The following is a 25,254-nucleotide window of genomic DNA, read 5'->3' as shown; positions in this document are numbered from 1 at the left end:
CTTCTAAAATTTCCAAGCACTTCCCAACTGAATGCTCCTTTAGGCGGAAAGATTGATCTGCAGGCCAAAAACTGGGAACTCATTACCGAGGACAAATGGGTTTTAAATAGTGTCCCAAGGATGCAGATTTCACTTCCACACCTTACCAACACCAAACGGTTGGCCAGATCTACCCCCAATTCAGTGGGCAGAGGCCCAAAAACAAGTACTGTCTCTCTTAACCATGGAGGCTATTCAGTTGGTACCAGAAGAGGAAAAGGGACAAGGGTTCTATTCAAGACTTTTCCTGGTACCCAGAAAAGGAAATACATGGCATCCTATTCTGGACTTTTCTACTCTAAATACCTTTCTGGTGATTCCAAAATTCAAGATGCTGAATCTTCACCAGCTGCTTCCTATGCTATGCAAAGATGCATGGTTGGCAACACTAGACTTAATAGAAGCATACCTGCACATATCTATCAGGGAGTCTTGCAGAAGATACCTATACTTCAAAGCAGGCTACATGCACTGTCAGTTCTCTGCACTGCCCTTTGGCTTATCTACTGCGCCCAGAGTATTCACAAAGTGCCTAGCTCCATTCATTGCATTCTGCAGGCAAAGAAATATTCAAATATACCCATACCTGGACGATTGTCTAATTCAGGCAGAAAGCCAGGACATACTTTTGAAACATCTGGCCTTTTTTCAAAGGGTACTGATTGTCTGGGGTACACCATAAACAAAAAGAAATCACACCTGGTGCCCTGTCAACAAATTATATTCCTGGGAGCAAGCTTGAATACAACTTCCCAGATGGCGTTCCTCACGCCAGAGAAACGGATTCATTTGACAAACTACTTCAAACAAATGGCCACAAAATCCCGGTTATCTGCAAGCCTTTGGGTTCATGGCCTCCTGCATTCTTCTAATTCCATATGCAAGGCTGCATATGAGGAAACTGCAATGGTATCTCAAAAGCCTATGGTGTCAACATTCACAGGATCTGGAAACAATGATTCCTATCATACCTTGCCTACGCCTAGACTTCCTTTGGTGGGCAGAGGCCTGCCACCAAAACAGTGGACTACCATTCCCACTACTCCTTGCCAGCCAAACCTCAACAACAGGCGCATCAGACTATGCATGGGGGCCCACCTGGCAGGGAAGTGCATTCAGGGCAAATGGAACCCAAGTCAAATGCACCTGCATATCAATCAAAAAGAAATGGTAGCTCTACAGAATGCTCTGACAGCCTTCAAGGACCACATTCTTCCAGGACAATTAATGATAAAGACAGACAACACCACTGTTATGTGGTACGTAAGCAAGCAGGTACACATTGTTACCCCCTCTGCAGACTAGCCATGGCATTGTGGAAAACAACCCTGGGCTATCAAGTCCATCTACAAGTTCAATTCCTGCCAGGAAAACTAAATACACTGGCAGACGAACTAAGCAGAAACCTCATGGACCCACATGAATGGAAACTGGACCTAAGGATTTTCAACATGTTGACAAGCAAATGGGGGAGCCCAGATATAGACCTGTTTGCCTCCCCTCAAAACTATCAGTTGGACAAATTTTGCACAAGGACTCCCCACAAACAAGCTTGGAAAGTGGATGCTCTGTCCTTCAGCTGGAAAAACCTATCAGTTTATACCTTTCCCCGTCTGCCTCTGCTCTCCAAAGTACTACTAAAGATCAAACAGGACAAACCAAGGACAGTTTTGATTGCACCAGACAGGCCACACCAACACTGGTATCCCATCTTGTGCAATGTGTCACTGTTGGCCCCATGGCACCTGCCTCAGACTCCTACTCTGTTGTCTCAGCAGGAGAACCAAATTCTGCACCCTCAGCTTCAAACACTGACTCTAGCAGCATGGCTAATTACATAATTTCTCCTTTACCATCCCTCAGTAAACCAGTGATGGATATCATTTTAGATGCAAATTGGCCTAGTACTAGAAAGTCTTACGCTGAAAAATGGAAAAGATTCTTTGCCTGGAACCAATCTCAAGGGATGAGCACAACAGTGCCCAATTTACCTCAGATTTTACAATACTTAACTGAGATGCTTCATAAGGGCCTGTCTTTCTCCTCCATCAAAATTCATGCCTCAGCCATCTCAGCTCATTATAACACAGAACCACCCCTCTTCTCTCATCCACTGCTTAAGCAGTTCCTCAGAGGGGCCAAGAGTCTACGACCACCCAGGAGAGCTTCTACTCCATCCTGGGCCCTCAACTTTGTATTGGAAAAGCTCACCCTTCCTCCTTTCGGGCCAGCTGCCACTGCGGACTTAAAATTCCTTTCTTGGAAAACAGCTTTCCTTTTAGCAATCACTTCAACAAGAAGGGCATCTGAATTACAGGCCCTCATGGCAGTGGAGCCTTTCATCATTTTTCATGCAGACAGGGTATCCCTCAGGATCAATCCCTCCTTCATGCCCAAGGTGGTATCCAGTGTGGCCCTTAATCAGTCCATACATTTGCCAACCTTCTTTCCTAATCCAGAGAACAAAGGGGAAGGGATTCTGCACTCTTTAGATGTGCACAGACAACTTAGATTCTACTTGGACAGAACTAAACCTCAAAGGAAGTCTAATCAACTGCTGGTGGCATTTGCCATTTGCTGCAGGGGCAGAGGGGAAGGCTATTTAAAAGCAAACCATTTCAAGTGGATAGGCCATTGCATTCATTTCTGCTACAAACACTATGGAAAACCTATCCCACAGGGGATCAGACCCCACTCTACCAGGGCTGCATCTACCTCTACAGCCTTTCTCAGAGGCGTCCCTACCAGGGACACCCTAGAAGCTGCTACATGGAGTTCTGTACATACTTTCACCAAGCATTACCATCTGCCAATTTTCTCTAGATCCAGAGCTGGCTTTGCCACTGCTGTCTTGCAGGGCCTTGTAGCTGGTCCTAATTCCATTTAAATTCCTCCTCCCATCCTTAGCTTTGGGAAGCTACCCAAAAGTGATGACTGCAACAGTGAAACATGAAGAACATAGTACAGTTGTATACACTTACCATAAATGTAGATGTTTGAGTATATTCACTGTTGCAGTCCTGGTTACCCTCCATCCAGCCCCTTCTTATTTTGGATATACCTCTACTTTCTTTTGCTATCTTCAAGAGCTTTTTGGGTGTATTTGTTTTTTTGCTGGAGGTATAACTTTGTATATTTATAGATTTAATTGCTTCCCATTATGGGGGCACCTGACATCTGGGGCAAGAAAAACTGATGTAATGGCGTCGGCTGCATGTTTTATACCCCTGATGACCTGACGTCATGGAAGAAGGGACAGCAACTGACGCAGGACCCAAGACTGTTAATCAGGCCGACTGAGGGCTACTTCAAGCAGATAACCCAAAAGTGATGACTGCAACAGTGAATACACTCGAACATCTACATTTATGGTAAGTGTACACAACTGTACTGTCTTTAATTGGAGATGAGCATTCTGCAGCCATATCCCTAAATGATAGTAAACCATTATGTATACTTTATTTGAGCACTTTGGACTTCCCTACTAAACTCATAATGCAAGGCAATTAGCCTGGTTATACTTTGGGAATGCTGTTCACTTAATTCATTAGACATCCAGCTGTTAGCAGGACATCTGAACTCTTTTTAGGTTATGCAAGTGCACGCATTTAAGAAATAACTGTTCCGGCTATTGGGATACCAGTAGTTTAATTTACATACCTATGGACTGACCTGGAGTGCTGTTTCTAACAAAAGTGACCTGTATGTCTAGTGTCAACTTCAGCAATTTTTTTTTGTCTTTGCTCCAGGCAGCAACACAGTTTAAGAACAGCCTGGCTAAATTAATGGAGATCCTGATGTCCAAAGAACCTTCATACATTCGTTGCATTAAGCCTAATGATGCCAAGCAAGCAGGTAAGGTCACACTTTGATCAAGTCATTCTGCACCAATCACCTTGTACTGTTGTATCTCATAAGAGTAACTGCAGGCAAGTGATATCCATAGCTAGGTCAATTTTTTTTTTGTTGAGATGTAAACTAAATCTGAGTGTGTTTTTCCACCTAATAGCATGTAGTGATTGAATAATCTAATGTCTTTCGGCTTTTCCCAGTTAGGGGTCGCCACAGCGGAACTCCAGTCTGCTAATGATTGGCAGTGGATTTTTACAGTGCCAAGTTGCCAGCCCGACCCCCAACCTTCAAAGAAGGCACACCCATTCACTCACACACCTACCTGCATGTTTTTAAACTTCACTTGACCCCGGGGAGTACATGCAGACTCCACACAGATGGCGCTCCAGCCGAGAATCGATGGGAGAACCTCTTGCTATGAGGCGACGACGCTAACCGCTGCACCACCACGGCTCGAGCAGTGGCAGAGGCTGTCAGTGTGAAACTAAGCTGTTCATGATAGTGTGATCTGAGAATAGGAGCATTTGTCAGTTTTCGTCACCTGTCTTCTTTATGCAGTTCTGTTGCATACTTTCTTGCCTTTCTTTTCCTCATGGCCTTAACACTGAAGCTTCTTCAATCTCTGCAAGAAACTGATCAAGACAGGGAGCAGTTTAGGTAGCCAGAGGGGCACCAGTGTTTCTTTTTGCTGAGGCTGAGGGCTTGCTTACATTCTCTGACTCCTAGATGTGTCAGAAACAAGGTATTAATGCACACTTGCTAGCATGTTCCAGTACTCAGCATAGTGCCAACTGTGTAAATGTTAGAATGTGTATGTAATATTGGGTGCATTCTTTGATTATAATAGAATATTTTTTGTAAGTGCCATTCTTTTTTTAACATCTGATGTCTAATTTCAAACCCTACTTGACTACTAAGTTTCCCAGTATTGAATAAGCCAAATTTAACCTGTTTTCATTAACTGCCACCATAAAGTATTATTTACTGATGATGTATAATTTTGAAAAGGCCTGTAATTGTAAAACATATTCTAGATTAAGATTGGTATTTATTAATGTACACAATTTCATATATCAGTGGGCGTATGTATAGTTTGTGAACTTTCTTAACTTTTTAAAATGCTTGCTGCATTTATGGCTTTGTCCTTAGTTTGATAGCATCATCTTTCCCAAAGTTTCACTACCATTAGATGTAAAAACAAATCTATTGCAAAGTGTCTAGTGAGCAGCTTGCTCCTATCTGAAATATATTAATCACTGAATTTCCATAGCACGAGAACAGAAAAGTCAAGATATTAGTTTCTGTTGTGCATTTAATTTTTTTAGGTCGTTTTGATGAGGTGTTGATCCGACATCAAGTGAAATACTTGGGACTAATGGAGAACCTACGTGTACGGAGAGCTGGCTTTGCATATCGCCGAAAATATGAAATTTTCTTACAGCGGTAAGAGGTTCTGCTATCTGGTTCTGCTATCTACTTAGGCAGTTGTATATTTAAAATAATTTTGGAGTATATTGTTTCTTTATAAACTGCTTTAATTCTTTACAGTCCAGTTGATTGGTTATATCCTGCCTACAGAGGGATTGTAGATCATTTTATTAAGAGTTAATGCTTTATATGTTTATTGTACAGCAGTCTGCATTTAAAATGTATACTTCTGTATTTTTTCTCACAGAGTACAATTTTATTTTAATAAAGCTGTTTAAGGCTCAACAGAACTAATTATTTTTGTGGTCTATTTTTGTGTCTTTATAATGGTATAAAGTATCAACTATGACATTTTTGGGCATGTATTGTAAAAGAAAATAGTTAAGTGTATATAAGTTTTTTGGGAGAATCTGAATTATTGTAGTTAAATAGTTTAGGCTGAGAGAGGCTGCAGGAAAGTTGACATTTTTTATAGCACAAGATAGAGAAGTGTTGAAGAGAATCAGAATCTTCAGATTCCATCTGTATTATAGTTTTCAGAGGATCTGCCAGTTTAAAAAGTAAATACATAATTGTGTGTGCATTGCCTTTCTTTTCTAGTAAAAGTGTGTTCTGGGGCACAGGGTTTGTAAACGGAGAAAGAACAGATGCCGTAACAGTGCTTGCACTTATGTTGACTCATTTCTTTCAAAATTATGAAGTGTTCTTAACTGTATTTACAGTAAGGGATTGGCTTGGAATTTTTTTTACAGGTACAAATCCTTGTGTCCAGCCACATGGCCAAACTGGAATGGACGACTTGCGGATGGAGTGTCAACTTTGGTGAAACATTTGGGATATAAACCAGAGGAGTACAAAATGGGAAGGTAAGTAACCCATAGTTTTCACTTAAAATGGTCTTAACTGTGCAGTAGACACATTTGCAGTATAATTGCCATCACATGTTTTCCTGGAATTTTTTTTATTACTGAAGTGCTAAATGAGTGTGCAGGATACCTTGGAATCCCAACAGAAAAAAAATGGCTGCAGTTAGTTCAACACAACTTGCATTGTATTTGATGGTGTTACAGGCCTGTTTCTTCTGTCTATTTAGCTTTCTCATGTTTTAACAAAGAGATATTTATAAGAACAGTTTAGATTCTTGCATGTATATGTAGTGATTGTTGATGGAAAATATAACATTTCAACTGTATGGGTGATTTTTTTCTTGTAAGCCTAGGTACACTGATCACCATATATTTCTTTTTGGTCTTTCATGTTGCACACTGTCTTGTGCAAGATATACTTGTACAGTTAACTTAAAGCACTCTTCATTATGTCCTTCATTACTGTATCATATTCATATGTGACTGAAGCTTTTGTGGGTTTTATTTTTTTTTTTTTGGGGTGGGGGACTTTATGCATTCTTTATGCACATTCAGTCACAATTCACTGATCCTAATTGCACTGATTTTCCATATGGATTGATCTGATGATGTGATTTTTCATTCATACCTCAACTGTTGGGTATGGATCCAATCCTCGGATCTGACTTGGCTGCTTCTTCCAGATTGTAGAACACTGAAACTCTCAAGCTCCTTCCTTTACCCTTAATGCCTTTTTGTCTCTTGCCTTAGATCTTGTTTGCTGCCATAGTGTTTGGGCATGGTCACTGAAAAAACTCGAGTGAGCCTTAAATTGTTTTCATGAGTTAGTTTATTTTCAATTTCGGACACATTTTCTATAATTTTTCACTGTTCCTCCCTTTAGTCCTTTTTTTTTACTCTTAAGAGTATACCTTAAATGCCATTGTTGGAATTTTGCAAAGCACTTTTTGGTACTTCCCTTTTAATTACCATTGTTGGTATTTTCTTTTCTTTTCTTATCTGTCAGAATATATGTCCAGAGATTAATATAGTACCATTTTTCCATCCACACCCACTAGTCATCATCATCATCTTCTTTCGTCTGTTCCCGTTAGGGGTCGCCACAGCGGATCATCTGTTTCCATTTCTTCCTGTCCTCTGCATCTTGCTCTGTCACACCAACCACCTGCATGTCCTCTCTCACCACATCCATAAACCTTATCTTAGGCCTTCCTCTTTTCCTGTTACCTGGTAGCTTCATCCTTAGCATCTTTTTCCCAATACACTTAGCATCCCTCCTCAGCGCATGTCCAAATGTCCAAACCAACGTAATCTTGCCTCTCTGGCTTTGTCTCCAAACCTTCCAACCTGGGCTGACCCTCTAATGTACTTATTCCTAATCCTGTCCACCCTCGTCACACCCATTGCAAATCTTAACATCTTTAACTCTGCCACATCCAGCTCACACTCCTGCCTTTTTGCCAATGCCACTGTCTCCAGCCAATATAACATAGCTGGTCTCACTACCCTCTTGTAGACCTTCCCTTTCATTCTTACTGGTACTCGTCTGTCACAAATCACTCCTGACACTCTTCTCCACCGACTCCATCCTGCCTGTACTCTCTTCTTCACCTCTCTTCCACACTCACCATTACTCTGAACTATTGATCCCAAGTATTTAAACTCATCCACCTTTGCCACCTCTACTCCTTGCATCCTCACCATTTCTCTATCCTCCCTCTCATTCACACACATATATTCTGTCTTAGTCCTGCTGACCTTCATTCCTCTTTTCTCTAGAGCATATCTCCATCTCTCCAGGGTCTCCTCCACCTGTTCCCTGCTCTAACTACAGATCACAATGTCATCTGCAAACATCATAGTCCACGGGGACTCCTGTCTGATCTCGTCTGTCAACCTGTCCATCACCATTGCAAATACTAGTGTTAAACAAAATCCCCGATGTTCTACCCAATCAGTGGGAAGCAGCAGCACTAGAAATACATAAGCCGCTAGAGAGAGAGTCATCCAAGAGGTCCCCCGGACCAGAAAGAGTCTGGAACTTATTCAGGATTCTTTTTAGTGCCAAAGAAAATGGGACTGGAGACCAAACTTGGATCTCAAACTAAATCGATCAGTTCAGTATACAAATGGTCATGGTTCAGTCCATTCTATATTTTCTGCACAAGGATGACTGGATGTGCTCGATAGAGCTTCAAGATGCGTGCTGTCCTATAAAAGTGAGCAAACGCAGTGCAGCAGATATCTACGCTTCTGTCTGGGAGCCAGTCTTTACCAGTTCAAAGCACTGCCCTTTGGGCTTACCACAGCCCCCAGTGTGTTTACCAAGTCCATGGCAGTAGTTGCAGCTCACTTGAAACTCCAGGGATTCTGGGTATGTCCATATCTTTGACTAGCTCATAAGCTAGTCTCATTGACCAGGCATCGTCTAATTCAAGCTCAGGGCTACTTACTATAGTTATGCTCTCATCTGGGGATTTCTGTCAATTACAACAAATCTCAGTTTAAACCAACTCAGATATTGGAATTCATCAGTGCTCAATTCAATACGATCACTCGTATAGCTTCTCTTCCTCGGTCCCGAGTTCAAACAATTTAGTTCCCGATCAAAAAGATTTTCTCTTTCAACTCGTCTGATTCTCCAAACATTGGGACTGATATCAGTGGCAGTCACTCTTGTACTGCTGGCAAAGTACTGTATGAAGATCTTTCAATGGACACTCACAACTCAATGTCTATTCTCCAACAACCATTATCTGGTCAGATAAAAATAACGCAAGCTTGCAAAAATTACCTTCTATGTTGGATCCATTCTAATCAAATATAAGAAGGCTGCCCCTTTGTTCTCCCTCAGCCCAGGGCCACAATGACCACGGATGTCTCTCAGATCAGGTGGGGGGGCACTTCTTAGGAAGGATGGTCCTAGGCACATGGTCACCCGAAGAAGCCAACATGCATATCAGTGTCCTGGAAATGAAAGCTGTCCTCCTAGCATTGCAGGCCTTTCAACTGGAACTATTGCAATTCAGATAATATGTCAGTCTGGTATATCAGCCAACAAGGGGGAACCAGATCTTACTCTCTTTGTCGAGAAGCTTTGAAAGTATGGCAGTGGGCAATCTCATCCAATTGCTTTCTGATAGTCGTGCACATCCTGGGGAAGTCCAACGTAATTGCAGACAGGTTAAGTAGGTTTATTCTAATGCCTCATGAGAGGTCTCTCAACTTGAAGGTGGCAGAGAGGATATTCCATCAATGGGACCAAACATGCTGCAATTTGTTTGCATCTCTTCTCAAGTGCAGCATGTTATTTACCCGGATTTCCCTAATGGGTGAGTCCCTGAGAGACACTGTACTTCACATTTGCCTTCTGGTCTCCTTTATGCTTACCCCCAATACTACTCCTTCCCGAATTTCTCCAGAAAGCATCTTGATTGAAGAGCACATTTATCCTTGTTACACCTTACTGGTCTTGTCAGATCCGGTTTCCCTTCCTTTAGCCTCATCTTCTATGCCCACCCTGGATTCTGATTCTATCTCCAGACCTGCTGTGTCTCCCGACAGTCATGACTCATCCAGACATTTCAGGCCTCAAGTTGACCGCATGGTTTCTTCCGTTCTATTAATTTCTAGACAATCTATCTCCTCTTCTTTTATCATCCCACAAAGCTTCCACTAGAAAAGTTGATAAAAGTAAATGGAAAAGGTTTGCTTTTTGGGCACATAAAGAGAATTTAGATCCCTTTTCAGCTCCAACTTCTGTGGTTCTTAATTTTTTTGGCTACAGTTTTTAATGAAGGATCTAGCTCCTCAACTGTCTGAGTACAGTTAGCAGCCATTTCTAATTTTCATACAGGAGTAAGCAGTTCAACATTCGCATCTTCTAAACTTTGCAAAGCCTTCCTCAGAGGAACGTATCTTACATACTCCTTGGAATTTAAATATTGTTTTACAGGCCTTAACCCACCCCCTTTTGAACCATCAGCCAAGTGTGAATTACATTTTTGACCTTTAAAACTATTTATCTGATATTGTCTCTTTCCTTCCTCCTCACATATGGGTTACGGATCCATCCATGGATCTGATTCAGCTGCGTTTCTTCAGATTAGGATCCAAGTCTCGAGCCCCTTCCACTACCCACAATACCCTGCACTCCAACCAACCTCCTCAGATCTCATTTGCCACCAGTTGAATCAGATGTGGTTGCATTCAGTCTCAAACAGTCTGTGATTTCTTTTGGGTTTCCTCTATCCAGGTAAGTTTATTTTCCATTATATTCTTCCATTTACTTCCTGCCCTCCCTTTCTTGAGTGTCAGCAGTGTTTTCTGTCTCTTGCCCTTAGTTGTTTTAAAAATTTTCCTGTGCTCAGGGTAGCCATTGGCTGTTAGGCTCCCCTTGTTTCCCTTCTTCTTGTATCCCTTCTATTAATATAAATATATATATATATATATATATATATATATATATATATATATATTAAAAAAATAACAACATAAATCTCTTTGCTTTTAGGTGTGTACTGTTTTGTCTGGGTTCTCTGGTTTCCTTCTTGTCTTTACTAAGAGTCATTTGTGTGCGTGTTGTAATACTTTGTTATGGCTGACAAACCCTCTGCGCTCAAACGGTGCTTGGAATGCAACCATAAGCTCCCTCATTCCGATGTGCATTCTTTATGTATATACTGCCTGGATGCAGAACATCTGTGGTCAGCCTGCTCTATTTGTGAGAGTTTTAACCCAAGTTTCCTCTCCAGGGGCTCAAATCCCCCCAAGATTCATTTGGGATACTCGCACTCCAAGAATCGCCCTCATAAATCTTCAAGGGTATCTTCGGAGCCACCTGCTAAGGTTGGGAAGTCCTCTAATCCAACCACTATGGATCACAGACCCATTTCGGCTCAGGCAGATCTGAAGTCCTCCTCAGATCCATCGAGGTCAGTCTTGATCTCAAGCTCACCTGAAGCCGCCACCCCATCCACCTCAGATCCTAATCCTACAGATCCGGCAGCAAGGGGTCCTACATTGGTGCTGGGGTTCGAGTCAGAGCCTCTCCTTGGACTACAGCAGACTCCCACTAGGCACTCCAGACCCCTCTCTGTAGCTTCCTCCAGGTCTTCCAGGAGTCTTTTGGAGGCTGACGTGGACAGTATGATCAGGAAGATTATCAAGACTCTGATCCAGTTAGGGGTCTTCTCAGCACTGTCCCCTATGGGTTCTGTGAGTCTCTCTCTGTTCTTTGATCTGTCCCTCGGCTTCGGAGTCTTAGGGTCATAGCCAACCAAGGGATCTGTGGTCGAGTGTATGGGAGCCTGCCTTCCACCACTCCGACCATTGCCTTGACCTCCTTGGCTATGTTGTCTTCGGATCATAGCAGATCTCAGCTCTGGGATGTCCCCATCGGATCTGAGGACAGAGGTTTGTCTCCTACTTTTTAGGAGCCATCTCTTCCTCTCACTGCTTCGGCTGTGGACAGTTCAGGTCCGATTCTATTAGGGACTCTGGGGTCAGAGATTCCGGCCCTCTCCTTCTGTAGCCTTGGCTCCAGTGGAGCTGGAGAGGGATTCTCAGGGTTTTTTGGTGTTCCTAGTGGTGGAAAGGGCTTTCTCTACCCATAAGAATCTGGTCCCTTTGAGCCATGACCATTCTCGCCGAGAGGCTTGAGCCTGTCATTTCTGTCCCAAGTCAGCCCATCCAGACTGTCCTCCAAACACTTTCCCCAGTAGGAACCCCCTCCTTATCCAAGACCTCCCCTGAACATCCCACATAGGAGATTCCTAGTAAGAGGACATGCAAAAGGAGGCACATTGACTCCCCCTCAGAGTCCATCACTGAGGATATGATGAAGGGGAAGGATCCTCCAGATCACCACCTGAGAACGTCTCCTTCGGAGGTATTTTAGAGAGCCTGTGGCAGAGAGCTGGTTGGTCAGCCCAACCTCCTTCCTCTGAGGACTCCTTATTTTTGGAGGCCTGTGGGAAAGGCCCATCTACAACCTGGATGGTTCCCCCAGCCGAAGAGCTAGTGGATTTGGTGGCCAGCCAGTCCTTGAAGGAGCCGGACTTGATTGAATAGATCCCCAAGTGCCCAGACAAATGTCTGTCTCCCCAAAGATAGACCTTATTGGAGTAAGGGGATTCAAGTGGATGCCATGGTTGTGACAGTAGCTAACAAAAAGGAGCTAGCAGAGCTCCACTGTCCATCTGCCAAACAGGGAGTCCAGAGCGATGGACAGGTTTGGTAAGTGTGTTTACGCCTCAGCCACTTTCTTGCTGAGGGTGTTAAACTACCTGGCACATTTTACTTGCTTGCAGAGGGAACTGGTGAAAGAGCTGTCACTCTCTGGCAGAGACCATGTCACTGGAGGACTCCAAGGTCTCCCCCAGACTAGCTACTCTTTCGTCTTTGTCCAACTCTTCCATGAGGCTGATTTCCCATACTCTGGAAGGCTCTTCTCGGGCAATTGGCTCAGGCATTGCTTTTCAGAGATAAGCCTGGAGGAGGCTCTATAGATCTTGCGCTTTGGTCCATCAGTCAAAGAGATCCTAACCTGCAGTTCTAGAAATCAGCACAGTGGAAGGAAAATATGGTTCCATACATTTTTATTTATTTAAGTTTGATGACTGGGGAAGTCCACTGGGCCATAAAGAGCCGATTTTCAGAGGAGGCCTGGGGAGAAAAGCTCCAAGATATTGCAAATTCCATGTTACAAAATAAGACAAATATTTCAATAAAAGCATTTAGCATTTACAGAAGAATAGAACAGAAAACCTCTAGTAAGTTAAACAGTAAGACATATGAAATTCAACATATAAACAGATAGGTAATAAGTATTTAGGTAAGGTGAGCAGTTAATGAATGGAGAAAGTAGTCGAACATTTAAAATTGAAAGTATAGTATAATAGATAGCTGAGAAGAAATCAGTCAAATAGGGAAGAGAAGTGTAGTAGAGAGGCAGTAGTGGTGGTAACTGGTAATGAAATTCAGAGCAGGGCAGAAAAAAAGGGGGAAGGGGTTTATGTTGGTGCGTAAGACGGGCATTCCCATTTGGATAACAGATGATAGAAAATCTGAGATTTTAATTTTGTAAGGTTTGGAAGGTTGCGTAGGTGAGGGGGAAGAGAGTTCCACTGTTTAGCTAAGGAGTCGGACAGTAGTAGATTGCCTGGAGGCCGTGAAGGTTTGTGGACCTGTAGCAGATTTTGGTGTGTGGATCTGAGTAAATAGGGTGTTAAGGATGTAGCAAGAGATGGGCAATTTGCAGGTTTAAAGATAAGCTTGTGGGCAGAGGTGAGTTGTAGGTATCAGAGGTGTGGAGGGAGTGGCAGTGGTGGGCTGAGTACTTAGAACTGGTACGTATGCCGAGGTTGAGATTAGTGAACAAAGAAGCACCATACATAAGGGAGGGGAGCAGGAAGGTGGAAGCTAGGGTTTTCCAGGTAGAGGGGCTGAGGAAGTGGTTATGCCTGCAGAGACGACCTATCTTTTGTTGGGTTTTCCTGATTGCGGAGTGGATGTGGGTATAAACTTTTAGTTGTTCATCAATGATGATGCCGAGAAGCTTAGTGTTGGGAACAATTTCAGTGGGAGTGTTGTTCTGGCTCTGTATGGCGAAAACGGTTTTGTCAATAAAGGAATTTTTTTGTAGGGGAAAAGAACATTAGTTTGGTTTTATTTGCATTTAGAGCTAAATGGTTGGGACTGCATCCAGGTTTCTGTTATGGAGAAGGTTAACCGAGTTCTAGATAGGAGCTCATAGGGGGAGAAGGATGAGCAGATGATAGAGTTATCAGCATACTGTATGACAGAAGATTCTGGGATGGAGCAGTGAAAGTTGTTAATGAATAGGTTAAAGAGCAGAGGGCCAAGAACGGAACCTTGAGGGACACATGTGGGTGTAGGTAGGAAGGAGGAGGTTGAAGTTTTCCATTGGACAGCTTGTTGGCGACTGGACAGGTAGCTGGAAAACCAGGCTATAGTGGAGGGGGAGAGATTTAGGGTGGAGAGTAGGGATATGAGTAGGGTGTGGGAGATGGTGTCAAAGGCCTTAGATCTAGGAAAAGCACAGATACAAATTTTCCTGAGTCGCGTTCAAGGTTGATGGTTTCCAGATAGGAAAGAATGGCAGTCATGGTACAGTGGCCAGGGCAGAAGCTATGTTGGGTAGGGGAGAGGAGATTATATTTGGTTAGGTGTGTCATACGTTTTACTTGTATGGCTTTCTCAAGTATTTTAGAAAGAGGGGAAAGGATGGCAATAGGCCTGAAACTGGTGGTGTCAGTATTTTTGCCACCTTTGTGGAGGGGGATGATGTAAGCGTAGTGCCAGATTGAAGGGACATATGATTCTTGTATGGATCTAGTTATAATTATAGAGATAGGATAGGCGATGCTGTCTGCAGAATGTTTGAGAAAGGTAGGTGGAAGATTGTCAGGTGCATTGTGACAGGGCTTGAGTTTGAGGAGAAGTCTTTTTATAGTGCTTGTGGGAATGGGAGCAAGGCAGAAAGGTGTAGCTGGAGGTAGGTGATCGGGGTGGGGGTTGTTGGTATGAGGGCTAGGGCTGGAGGAGGGGGGTGGGAAGTAGGTGGATAGTTTGGCTAGGCAGTCTATGAAAAATGAGTTGAACTGGGTGGCTGTCAAGGTCAGAGAGTGTGGTATTTGGACAGGGGTTTACGTTATTGCCAAGGTGCAGAATTGATGAGATGGAGTCCCAGAATTTTTGGGGATTTGTGGAGTGCAAGGACTAGAGTATGGAGTAGTAAAATGCGGTCTTTAGTTATTAGCTTTTTAGTGGAGTTTCAAAGTTGCTTAAACTCTAGGAGGGCATTGGGATTTTTTTTTGTTTTATATATTGTCTCCATTTTTTGTCCCTTTGCTGCATAGCTAGTTTGGTTTCCCTTGATAACCATGGGCAGGGATTGGTTTTGATGCTTTTAATTCTTTGGGGGCTTGCTGGTTGAGGAGGGATAGAATTGAGTGGTTAAAGTAGGATACGGCATCATCTAGAGGAAGAGTTTTTAGAGGGAACCAGTCAGAATGCTTTAGGTATTCTGAGAAAATTAGAGGGTTGTTAAAAGAGGAGAGGTTGCAGGATTGGATGTAATGTTGTTTTTGTAGAGGAGATGGGAGCTAGTCAGCAAAGGCAGATAAGTGATCACTGAGAGGATCTGGTATTATTCTGGCTTTGGTAATAAGATTTGGGTGAATTTTTAGGATCCAGTTAATGATGGATCCAGAGGAACCATCTTTAGAAGGTCTAGTTGGAGAAAGAATTAGTTGGAAGAAATTGTACAGGATGATTGTGTGGGAAGGGGCAGAAGAGTTAAACATAGTCCAGGTGATGTTGGTATCACCTAGAATATACGTTTCATTTTTTTATTTGAGAGGAAAACCAGGCTAGGATGTTTTCATGTGTTTTGATGTTATCACCAGGAGGAATGTACAGGGCACTGATACATATATACTTGTAGTTGTTTATTTTTTAAAAACCTATTGCAATTTCAGCATTGACAAAGGATGGTATTTTATTGGTGTAGGGAGTTATGGTATGGGAGGGGGACAGACTAAAGCTACTCCACCTCCTTTTTTGTGGACTCGTTCATTACAAATTATTTGGTAACCTGGAGGCAGTATTTCATTATCTTTTGTGTATGGTTTGAGCCATGTTTCAGAAATGGCAGTTATATCGGGGGGATTATGGGAGAGCCAGGCATGGAAGTTAGGGTTTTATTTTTTAGACTTTGCGCAATGAGTAGTGAGGTGAATGAACTTGGGTTTCCTAGGTTGAGTGGAGGGTTTAGTGATGTTAGCATTAGAGATTGGTCCGGGGTTAGGGTGCATATCTCCGGCAAGTGAGAGAGAGATGTGATGGAGATGTACAGTAAAGTACTGCAGAGAGGATGGGTAGCATGGGCAGTGTGAGGACAGTGATTTTTTATTATTGCATTTAAGAGATGACTATAGAAGGAGTGGGGATGGGAGAAGCTTAGGTTTGAATAGATAGGATGGGTTGGAGTTGAAGAGTTCATGTGAGATGGATGAGTAAGAGGGGGAGTGAGGATGAAGGAATGATGCAGTGGAGCGTGTACAAAAGGTTAGATAAGGGGTGGGAGATTGAGTAAGATAGGTAAGACAAGACAGAGATGAGTAGGGCAAATGAAGTAATAGGGAGTGGTGTGATGTAGAGCATTGTAGGAGGAGTTGAAGTGTATGTGGTGGAAAGTAAAGTTTGCAAGTGGGTGGGGTTAGGAGAATGTGTACAGGGATTGGAGTAGAGTGTGGTAGGGGAGGAGCCAGGGGTTGTATAAATGTAGATGTTGTGGGGGGTGGTGGGAATTGGGGGCAGGGAAGGGGAGCGGAGTGAACCTGCAGGGCGAACGGAGCGGGAAGAGCCAAGCTGAGATGAAGAGAGAAACCAGCCAGAAACAGTCAGTGAAGTGGAAGAAGAGAAGGAGCTATAGATCCGGTAAAGGGAGAACAGGAATAACAACAGAGGTAATGGAGAAAAAGGAGGGCAAAAAAAGAGGAATTACTAGGGGAAAAAAATAAAAATATTTCAAGGGGAAGGTTACTGCAGAAATACAGAGTTGGAAGAGGGTGCAGGGTAATGCTGCCACCTTGTGGCCAAAATAAATTATAACACCAGTGGTCAAGAGAGAGGGGATCGAGGAGGGGAGAGAGGACTATAAGCTACAGCAGGCTGTTAGCAAGTGTGAGGTGGAGTACTGTACTAGCACTGAAAATTGTAATGAGAGTAAAATGTATAATATACAGACCAGTGAGTTCACGTACACAAATGTTCTTGAGGGAAAAAACTGTAGGGAAGCAGAGCACTTCAAAAATTCTTGTTTCAAACAGGGGTGAGGTTCAGGTAGGAAGTAGCACAGTGGGAACCCCTGGGGAGGTGAAGAGACGAATAGCCAGCTGAAAAGGAGAAACACAAATGAGATTACTTTACTCTGTTGACTGTATAGTTTGAGCTACAGTGAAAAGCAGTATCACTTAAAATATCTGTAGAAATAACTGTAACAAATGACAGCAGCATAACAAAATTGTACAACCAGCAATATAACAAATGTATATAAGAGTACAGCATAAAATGCATAAACATTTAAAGGTATAAAATCAAACTCAGTTACGGATTGAATACATTAAATGCTATTAAAAGGAGGATGTTATACAATAATTCCTCATGTCAAGACACTTTATACTCATCAATACAGTATTACAACAGTGTGCGTACTGAAAGCGGTTCTTCACTCATTAGATTTGAATCAAGAAATAATTGGATAATTCACCTGCTAAATACAAACAAACTGAAGAATTGTTGTACTCATATAGTGTAACCTCAGGCAGAAAGATAAGCAACAATACAGGATCGCCGCTGGGAGCCTTTCACATCAGATTTAAGTCTCGGAGAGAAACAGCACAGGCACGCTAATATCTAAGGTAGATTATAACCATTGCATACAGAAAGAAAAAGAAGAAACCAGATAAACTAGTAACTAAATAAAGATCAGTGTGCCAAAACTTGTGTACAGGACACACACATCACCAAGCGAAAACCAGCAGCCCACTGCAAGAAAGAACAGGGACCACATAGAACAGAAATTACTGTTTTGAAAATGGAGCCACGAGTAGTAGCGTCATAATATAACTTCGGGAGAACCAAAGTTAATGAGAAGGTAGAAGTAGGGGGAGGGCCAAGAGACAGAGGCAGGAAGAACTTTAAGGTACAGAAAGAAGGGAGAGAGGGAGAGGCAGCGGGGGAGGTACAGAGAGCCAAGCCGAGATGAAGAGAGAGACCAACCAAAAACAATCAGTGAAGTGGAAGAAGAGAAGGAGCGATAGATCAGATAAAGGGAGAATAGGAATAACAACAGAGATAATGGAGAAAAGGGAGGGCAAAAAACAGAGGAATTAATAGGGGGAAAAAATATTTCAAGGAGAAGGTTACTGCAGAAATAGAGTTGGAAGAGGGAGCAGGGGAATGCTGCCACCTAGTGGCCAAAATAAATTATGATCATACCAATGGTCATGAGAGTTAGCAGGGGATCGAGGAGGGGAAAGAGGACTATAAACTACAGCAGGTTGCTAGCGAGCGCAAGGTGGGGTACTGTACTAGCACTGAAAATTGTAATGAGAGTAAAATGTATAATATACAGAACAGTGAGTTCATGTACATAAATGTTCTTGAGGGAAAAAGCTGTAGGGAAGCAGAGCACTTCAAAAATTCCTGTTTCAAACGGGGATAGGTGCAGGTAGGAAGTAACACTGTGGGAGACCCCTGGGGAGGTGAAGAGAGGAATAGCCAGCTGCCAAATACAAACAAACTGAAGAATTCTTGTACTAATACAGTGTAACCTCAGGCAGAAAGATAAGCAACAATACAGGATTGCCGCTGGGAGCCTTTCACATCAGTTTTAAATCTTGGCGAGAAACAGCATAAGCATGCTAATGTTTAAGGTAGATTATAACCATTGCACAGAGAAAGAAAAAGAACAAACCAGATAAACTAGTAACTAAATAAAGATCAGTTTGCCACAACTTGTGTACAGGACACACACATCGCCAAGCGAAAACCAGCAGGATTCTTCTTCCATTACCAGAGAAGGAAGTTTCAGTGGGAGATGCCACCCTAGAGGCAGAGAGGGTCTGCAGAATCAGGCCTTCATGGAACCCTTCTCTGATAGGCCTTTCCAGCACTCCGGAAGTTCTACCTGGCTACTCATCTCTGGAGGCAGTCGAGGGTCTGTTCTCTCTGCACCCTACAACCTGGACTGATATAACACCAAACAGGTGGGTGCTAAAGATTATATCCAAAGGCTATACTATTCCCTTTCTCCTTTCTCTTCCAGAGAGGTCATAGAGACTCCCCGAAGTTCCACCTAGGCAGAGGGAGTTCACAATAGCAGAAATTCTGAATGTACTGCAAAAAAGAGTCATCCAGGAAGTCCCGACTGGACAGAGAGGATTCAGAACTTGCTCTTGCTTCTTTTTAGTGCCAAAAAAAACTGAGACCTGCGATCCATTCTGGATCTAAGCAAGTTAAATTTGCTTGTAAAGAAGACATAGTTATGAATGGTGATTGTTTAGTCCATTCTACCGCTGCTGCGGAACGACGATTGGATGTGCTCTGTGGACTTAAAGGATGCGTACTATCACATCAAAATAGCAGACGCTCAAGGAGTCATCTGCACTTCTGGCTGGAAGCCAGTCATTTTCAATTCAGGGCTCTACCCTTTGGACTTACCACAGCCCCAGGGTGTTTACCAAATGCATAGCAGTAGTCACAGCTCACCTGAGACTGAAGGGATTTCAGGTGTTTCCTTACCTGGCTAACTGGCTCTTTACTGCCCCAACCAGGATGACCTGACATTAGGCAGGCAATTCTTTCTTCCACCCCCTTCTGTCACAGTGACCATGGATGCTTCCCAGTTGGAGTGGAGGGGGGCATTACAAGGGAAAGATGGTCCAATGCATCTTGGTCTCACACAGACACCAGATTGCATATCATTGTTCTGGAGATGAGAGCTGTCTTCCTCGTGTTGCATTCAGGATGTTCTCCCTCTAGGAATGATTGCAGTTTGCACAGACATATTAGTGGTGTGGTACATCAACAAACAAGGAGGAACCTGCTCTTTCCCGCTGTGCAGAGAGGCCATGAGGGTTTGAGAATGGACAATGTCTTTTGACCATTTTCTGCTTGCAGCATACACATTGGGGAAATCCAACATCCTGGCAGACAAGCTCAGCAGGTCCATTCTGCCCCTCTAGAGTGGTCCCTCAGTCATTCAGTAGCGGACTTGATCTTCAGCCATTGGGGCCAACCTTGCTATGACCTATTTGCATCCCCCCAGAATAAGTGCAGCAATTACTTCGTTCTGATCCCCCCACAGGGAGAGGCCCTAAAGGATAATCTGCTCCATGATTGCCCCCCCCCGGTCTCCTCAATGCTTATCCCCCACTACCTTTGATCGCAAAGTTTCTCCATAAAGCAAAGCATCTTAAGTCCTTGGTAAAACTCATTGCTCCCTTTTGACCTCATCAGATTTGGTTCCCCTTCCTCTGATCTCACTTGAAGTATCCTCCATGGATTCTGGAACCTAAACAGGACCTCCTTTGTCACCTAATAGAGAGTTATCACCCTGTCTGATGTCCCTCAAATTGACTACTTAGTTTTTCCACTTTCAGTAATCATTCAAAGGTCCAGGCTTGCTTATCCAGTCCAAGATATTATTTTAGCCTCTCAAAAAACAGCTACTGAGAAAATTTATGGTAGCAAATGGAAGAGATTTGTCTTCTGGGCTTCTAAAGAGAACATTGACCCTTTTTCGGCACTTATTTCAGATGTTCTGCATTTCCTCGCATCTCTTTTCAAAGAAGGAGACAGCTTTTCTACCATCAAACTTCAGTTAGTGGCTATCTCTAATTTTCATTCTGCCAACCTTCTCAACTGCCCTTCAACTTCCAAACTGTGCAAGGCCTTCTTGAAATGGATCTTTCTTCTCAGGCCTCTAGTAAAGGATCCCTCTCCACCATGGGATCTCACTGTGGTTTTGCAGAGTTTAACTCAAAAACCTTTTGAATCAGTGAGTGATTGTGACCTATAGTTTCTTTCATGGAAGACTGTTCTTGTTGCCATCACCTCAACAAAGAGAATATCAGAAATCCAAGCATTATCTTCTAAGCTTCCTTACATAATTTTCCACAAGGCTAGAGTGTCCCTTCATACAAACACTTCCTTTATACCCAAGGTAGCAATAGCGGTCTTAACCAGACTATTCAACTACCAGTTTTCTTCTTAAATTTCTCTTACGAGGGAACGATTGTTGCATTTGCTAGATGTTCACAGATAGTTACGTTTTTACCTGCACAGGGCTAAGTCCTTTTGAAAGTCAGATCAGTTATTTGTGTCCTTCTCTCGTAGCCATCTAGGTCAGGCAGTTTCAAAAGTTACTATTGCCAAGTCAATTGCAGACCTGAAGGTCACCTTCATTTATAATAAAAATGGATTATGGCTACCTTGACCTCCTAAGGCCCACTCCACTAGGTCTGTGTCCATCTTATCTGCCTTCTCTTCCAGGGCCTCTTTAGATGACATTGGTGCAGCAGCCACATGGTCTAAGGCTCACACATTTGTTTCACATAAATTGGATCTTGTTTCCCGGAGCAGGGCTTCATTTGGTTCGGCATTGTTCCAGCATATGCTTCCTTGAGACTACTCAGGAGTTGCATAGCTGGGGACTCTACCCTTACATAAGGAGGAATGAAAGAGAAAACATCAGATTTATTAGTTATGTACGTAGCATAACTTGGAATCTGTGTTGTCTTCTTTCATTCCTCCTCACCTTCCCACCCTGCCCATCCCCTTTCCTGGCACGCTAGAAGACCTGGAGAGAACTATTCTTGGAAACTGTTGTTCCTGGTTTTTTGAGCCTCAGGTTATTGAGATGTATTTAAATTTACTTCTTCTTTCTTTGCTCTCTTTTATCTGTGGGCAGCAAACTCAATCTGAGGAGGTTGGTTGGGGTGCAGGGCGTTGTGGGTAGTGGGAAGAGCTCGAGACTTTGATCCTAGTCTGAAGAAATGCATCTGAGTCTGATCCGTGGACGGATCTGTAACCCATACCTAAGGAGGAATGAAAGAAGACAACACAGATACCAAGTTATGGTAAGTACATAACTAATTAAACCTCATCAGCCTTCTTACGACAAGAACTTTGTCATGTTGCTGCTGCTATGTAGAATGGTATACTTTCTAACTCGTAATGTTCTGGCACTTTGTTCTAAGTTTTCACATGACAGTCTTGGTAGTCCATATGCTTTATGATAAAAAGTTCAGTATATTATGATTCTGGACAATTCATTGGCCTGTATTTCAAACACAAAGTATAGGTTTTCACATTTGTTGAGGAACCAAGACAAAACTCATTTTATTGTAACCAAACCCTTTTTCATTCTTTAAGTAGTGTATTTGCATCTCTTTGAATACTAGAGTTTTGGCAATAGCAACATACTGGATTACAAAGTACACTAGCTTAAATTAATGTTTACATAGGCTATTATAGGTTAATTCATAACAAACTATCTTGTGTTTCGGTGTTTGATTTCCTTAGTCTCTATATTTTTTTTAATTGAAAAAATGAGAAGGTAGGCTGATCCAGGGACCCTTTCCAGTCATAACCCAGACCAAAGGCAAGAAATAATTTAACAGCTTGATAACCGCGATCAATTAATGTACGTTCTTGTAACATATTGTAAACATTTTAAACATTGGTTAGTTAGTAGAATCATTGAACTCTATTACGTATAATGAAAACAACTAATTTAGGCTTCAGTACTTTCAACCTACATAGCTAAATAATATTAGATTAGAATTTGGAAGCTGGGCTTCTTGAAGGAAATCAGTGTAAAAAGTATGTAATGAGATGCTGAATAGTACCTGTCAGTAATATAAAATGTAAATATACCTACTTTGTAGTAAAAAAAGGCAGTTAAGTCACATTGTAAACTGGTTAAGATGAAATTGGAAATAAGTTGGAGAGCATTGAAAGTATAAAGTGAGAAAAAATATAGGCAGGAAATTAAATTATAATATCTGTAGTATTTGCAGTTTATAATTAATTTGTTATATTAACCAGAAATAGTTTTTCAAGAAACAAGGGAAGAAGAATAAAAGTATGAATTGTACTATGGGTCCTCATATGCTAGTAGCTCAGAGCACTCTTGCTTTACTGCCTCTTACTCAAAAAAGCAAGTGATCAGATTTCCAGTAGCCCAAGTTCCCCACACCCAACTCTGTAAAACTATATAGTGCTACCAGATCCTAAACTCTATCCCTAAAACCCCTACCCAGTTCCTAGCCAGAGTCTTTGGTCCCTTACCCCAAACCTCCGCTCTCCCTTCCTAAACTTAAATTACCTCTATTGCTCCCTAATCCTAAAACTCCTCTCCCCTTCTCTAAAGTTAAAACTGCCTTCTTGCTCCCTAAGCTTAAATCCCCTCCCTTCTGCTCCCAAACCTTAACCCCCTTCTGCTCCTAACACTAACGTTACCCTTCAGCTCCCTCATCATGGTTGCTTGTCCAAACTTGTGTTCGAGTTCATGTGTGAGCAGTAGCATGCCTACACAAGCTCCAAGAAATTTCATTCCTTGACTGCGTTCAATCTCCACACAAAGTTCTGAGTTTTCCTTTCCTGTTGAGTTTTCAAGCATTTGGGACTTAAAGTGCCTGTAGTATTCCCTTACACTATGTATAGTATTTACAGTGCAAATTAAGTTCAAAAGGCATTTGTTAAGATTAGGATTTTTTTATTTTTTATTTATTTTTTACAATAGAATACCTGTATGTTTGTGATCATTGTTATCCTGGTTGTATATTTTAATCTACAGATTTAAAAAAAGATGACCTACATTTAGGTGTTGCCAGTACTTTTAAATTGTTTCCTGAACATCATATAGTCCAGTTATTCCCTAAGTTTTTAAGGTACATTGTTTCAGTTTACTGCAACAAATTTATACAAACTCTTTTCACTTAATGATTTTTTTTTAACATGGCCTATGTAATGTTAAGTATTAAGAGTTACTATGGAGGTCATACAGGGAAGTAAGTAATTCATTGGAAGGGGAGGTTAACGTCCATAGTGAGCGGTCTGAATCAAAGCTAGATAGCAGTAGTAGTATTCTGGGTCTAGTAGATTCCAAGCAAGTTACTACACACTGAGCTGAGCGGAGAAGGGGCACTGACCACAACTCTGATTTGTGATGTAGAACTGTTTTTTTTTTTTTTGCTTATTTTTTACTAATTATTGCTTATTCTAATTTGTAGCACTTTGTCCGCTGCATACTTTTTACTGTATTTTATTTCTATAAACTAATCTGCACAGTTGTACTGAAATTGTCTGCCTTACAGGGCCTGATAAATAAGGTTTTTACTGTCACACTGTTTGTAAAGCTTTTTTAGCTAGTTTCACTATGTGAATGGTATTAACCGGAAATTTTGTGAAAGGTATTAATTGGAAATTTTCTCCATTTGTTAAGCATCTGTTTGTTCTGATTTCCTGCCAAGGAGTATATCATATAATGCAATTAAAAGTATTCTCTACAGTCTCCTTGTTCCTTTATCTGTTTAAAACTTTCATTTAGTGACTCACTGCTGTTTTTCTGCTGTGATAAACATTTCTGTAGTGTTTTCTGCCTAAAATAGTGTAGGTAGTAGCTGTAGTGTAGTTTCCCATCCTCCTTCCCTGTTGGTGTCTTGTTCTTATACTTGGTGGCTTTGCAGTTGCCCGTCCCTACTGTAAATTTGATCTGGGACACTCCTCCCAGTCTAGTGTCATTAGCTCATTCTACCTAATACAGAGAGAACATTTGAGAAGGCCAACCCACTTGTTTCTTAATCTTGAATTATCTTCTGTTCCTCCTTTCTCCCTTTCCACTTTACCAAAATAAAATATACCATTGCTAGAATCTACTTGTGTTCTGAGTGTGCTTCTCAAACAGTCAGGGAATATAGAGCTGATAAGTATATTCTTTGGCACTTTTTAACTGTTCAGAGTTCTGCACTGTCTTAGTTTTTGCTTGACTGAATTATTTATATATTTGCTGACATTGTTTTTTGATACTCTTAAGTCCCTCCATCTTGATTTTTTCCTAATTTACTGCTTTCTGCACTTGTTTTTAGTCATTTTTTAAATTTAATTGCATTTATTTAAACTGCATTTGCTTTAATATTGCTACACACTCAAGTGTGCTAGCTTGCACTGAATTTGAATTGTTTTTATTGCTGTTTTCGCTGCTTTTCTGTAAAAAAAAAAAAAAAAAGTTCTAAGCTTGTTTCCTGTAACCAGTCTAGTCCAGATACAGATGTGCTGTATCCAGGACTGTTTGTAAGCTTCTGAGCCCCCCCCCCCAAGCCTTTCTGTGTTAGAGGGAAGCTTTCTAGCTTATCAGTGGGAGTGGTAAGCATTGGGTAGCATATCTACCACAAGAGGAGTGGTTTCTGGCCCAGAAATTGTAGTTTATTGGCAGTTTAGGCAGTTTTTACATCCCTTTCAACTTTCTGGTTTA

At 42.0% G+C, this 25,254-nt stretch overlaps 1 protein-coding gene across 3 annotated transcripts in view; it reads left to right on the top strand.

The window, feature by feature from the left end:
* Positions 1-25,254, top strand: part of MYO1C (myosin IC) — a 1,794,562-nt gene that overhangs the window by 1,594,611 nt on the left and 174,697 nt on the right. For all 3 annotated transcript variants that reach the window (XM_044054342.1, XM_044054344.1, XM_044054343.1), the window contains exons 18-20: positions 3,789-3,894; positions 5,217-5,334; positions 6,072-6,185. In XM_044054342.1, coding sequence (XP_043910277.1) covers positions 3,789-3,894; positions 5,217-5,334; positions 6,072-6,185 — 338 coding nt within the window. The remainder of the gene's footprint in view (positions 1-3,788; positions 3,895-5,216; positions 5,335-6,071; positions 6,186-25,254) is intronic.

Source organism: Protopterus annectens, chromosome 13.part0, assembly GCF_019279795.1.
Source record: "Protopterus annectens isolate FY-2018-M chromosome 13.part0, PAN1.0, whole genome shotgun sequence".
NCBI lineage: Eukaryota > Metazoa > Chordata > Ceratodontiformes > Protopteridae > Protopterus > Protopterus annectens.
This window is presented reverse-complemented; position numbering and strand designations above follow the sequence as displayed.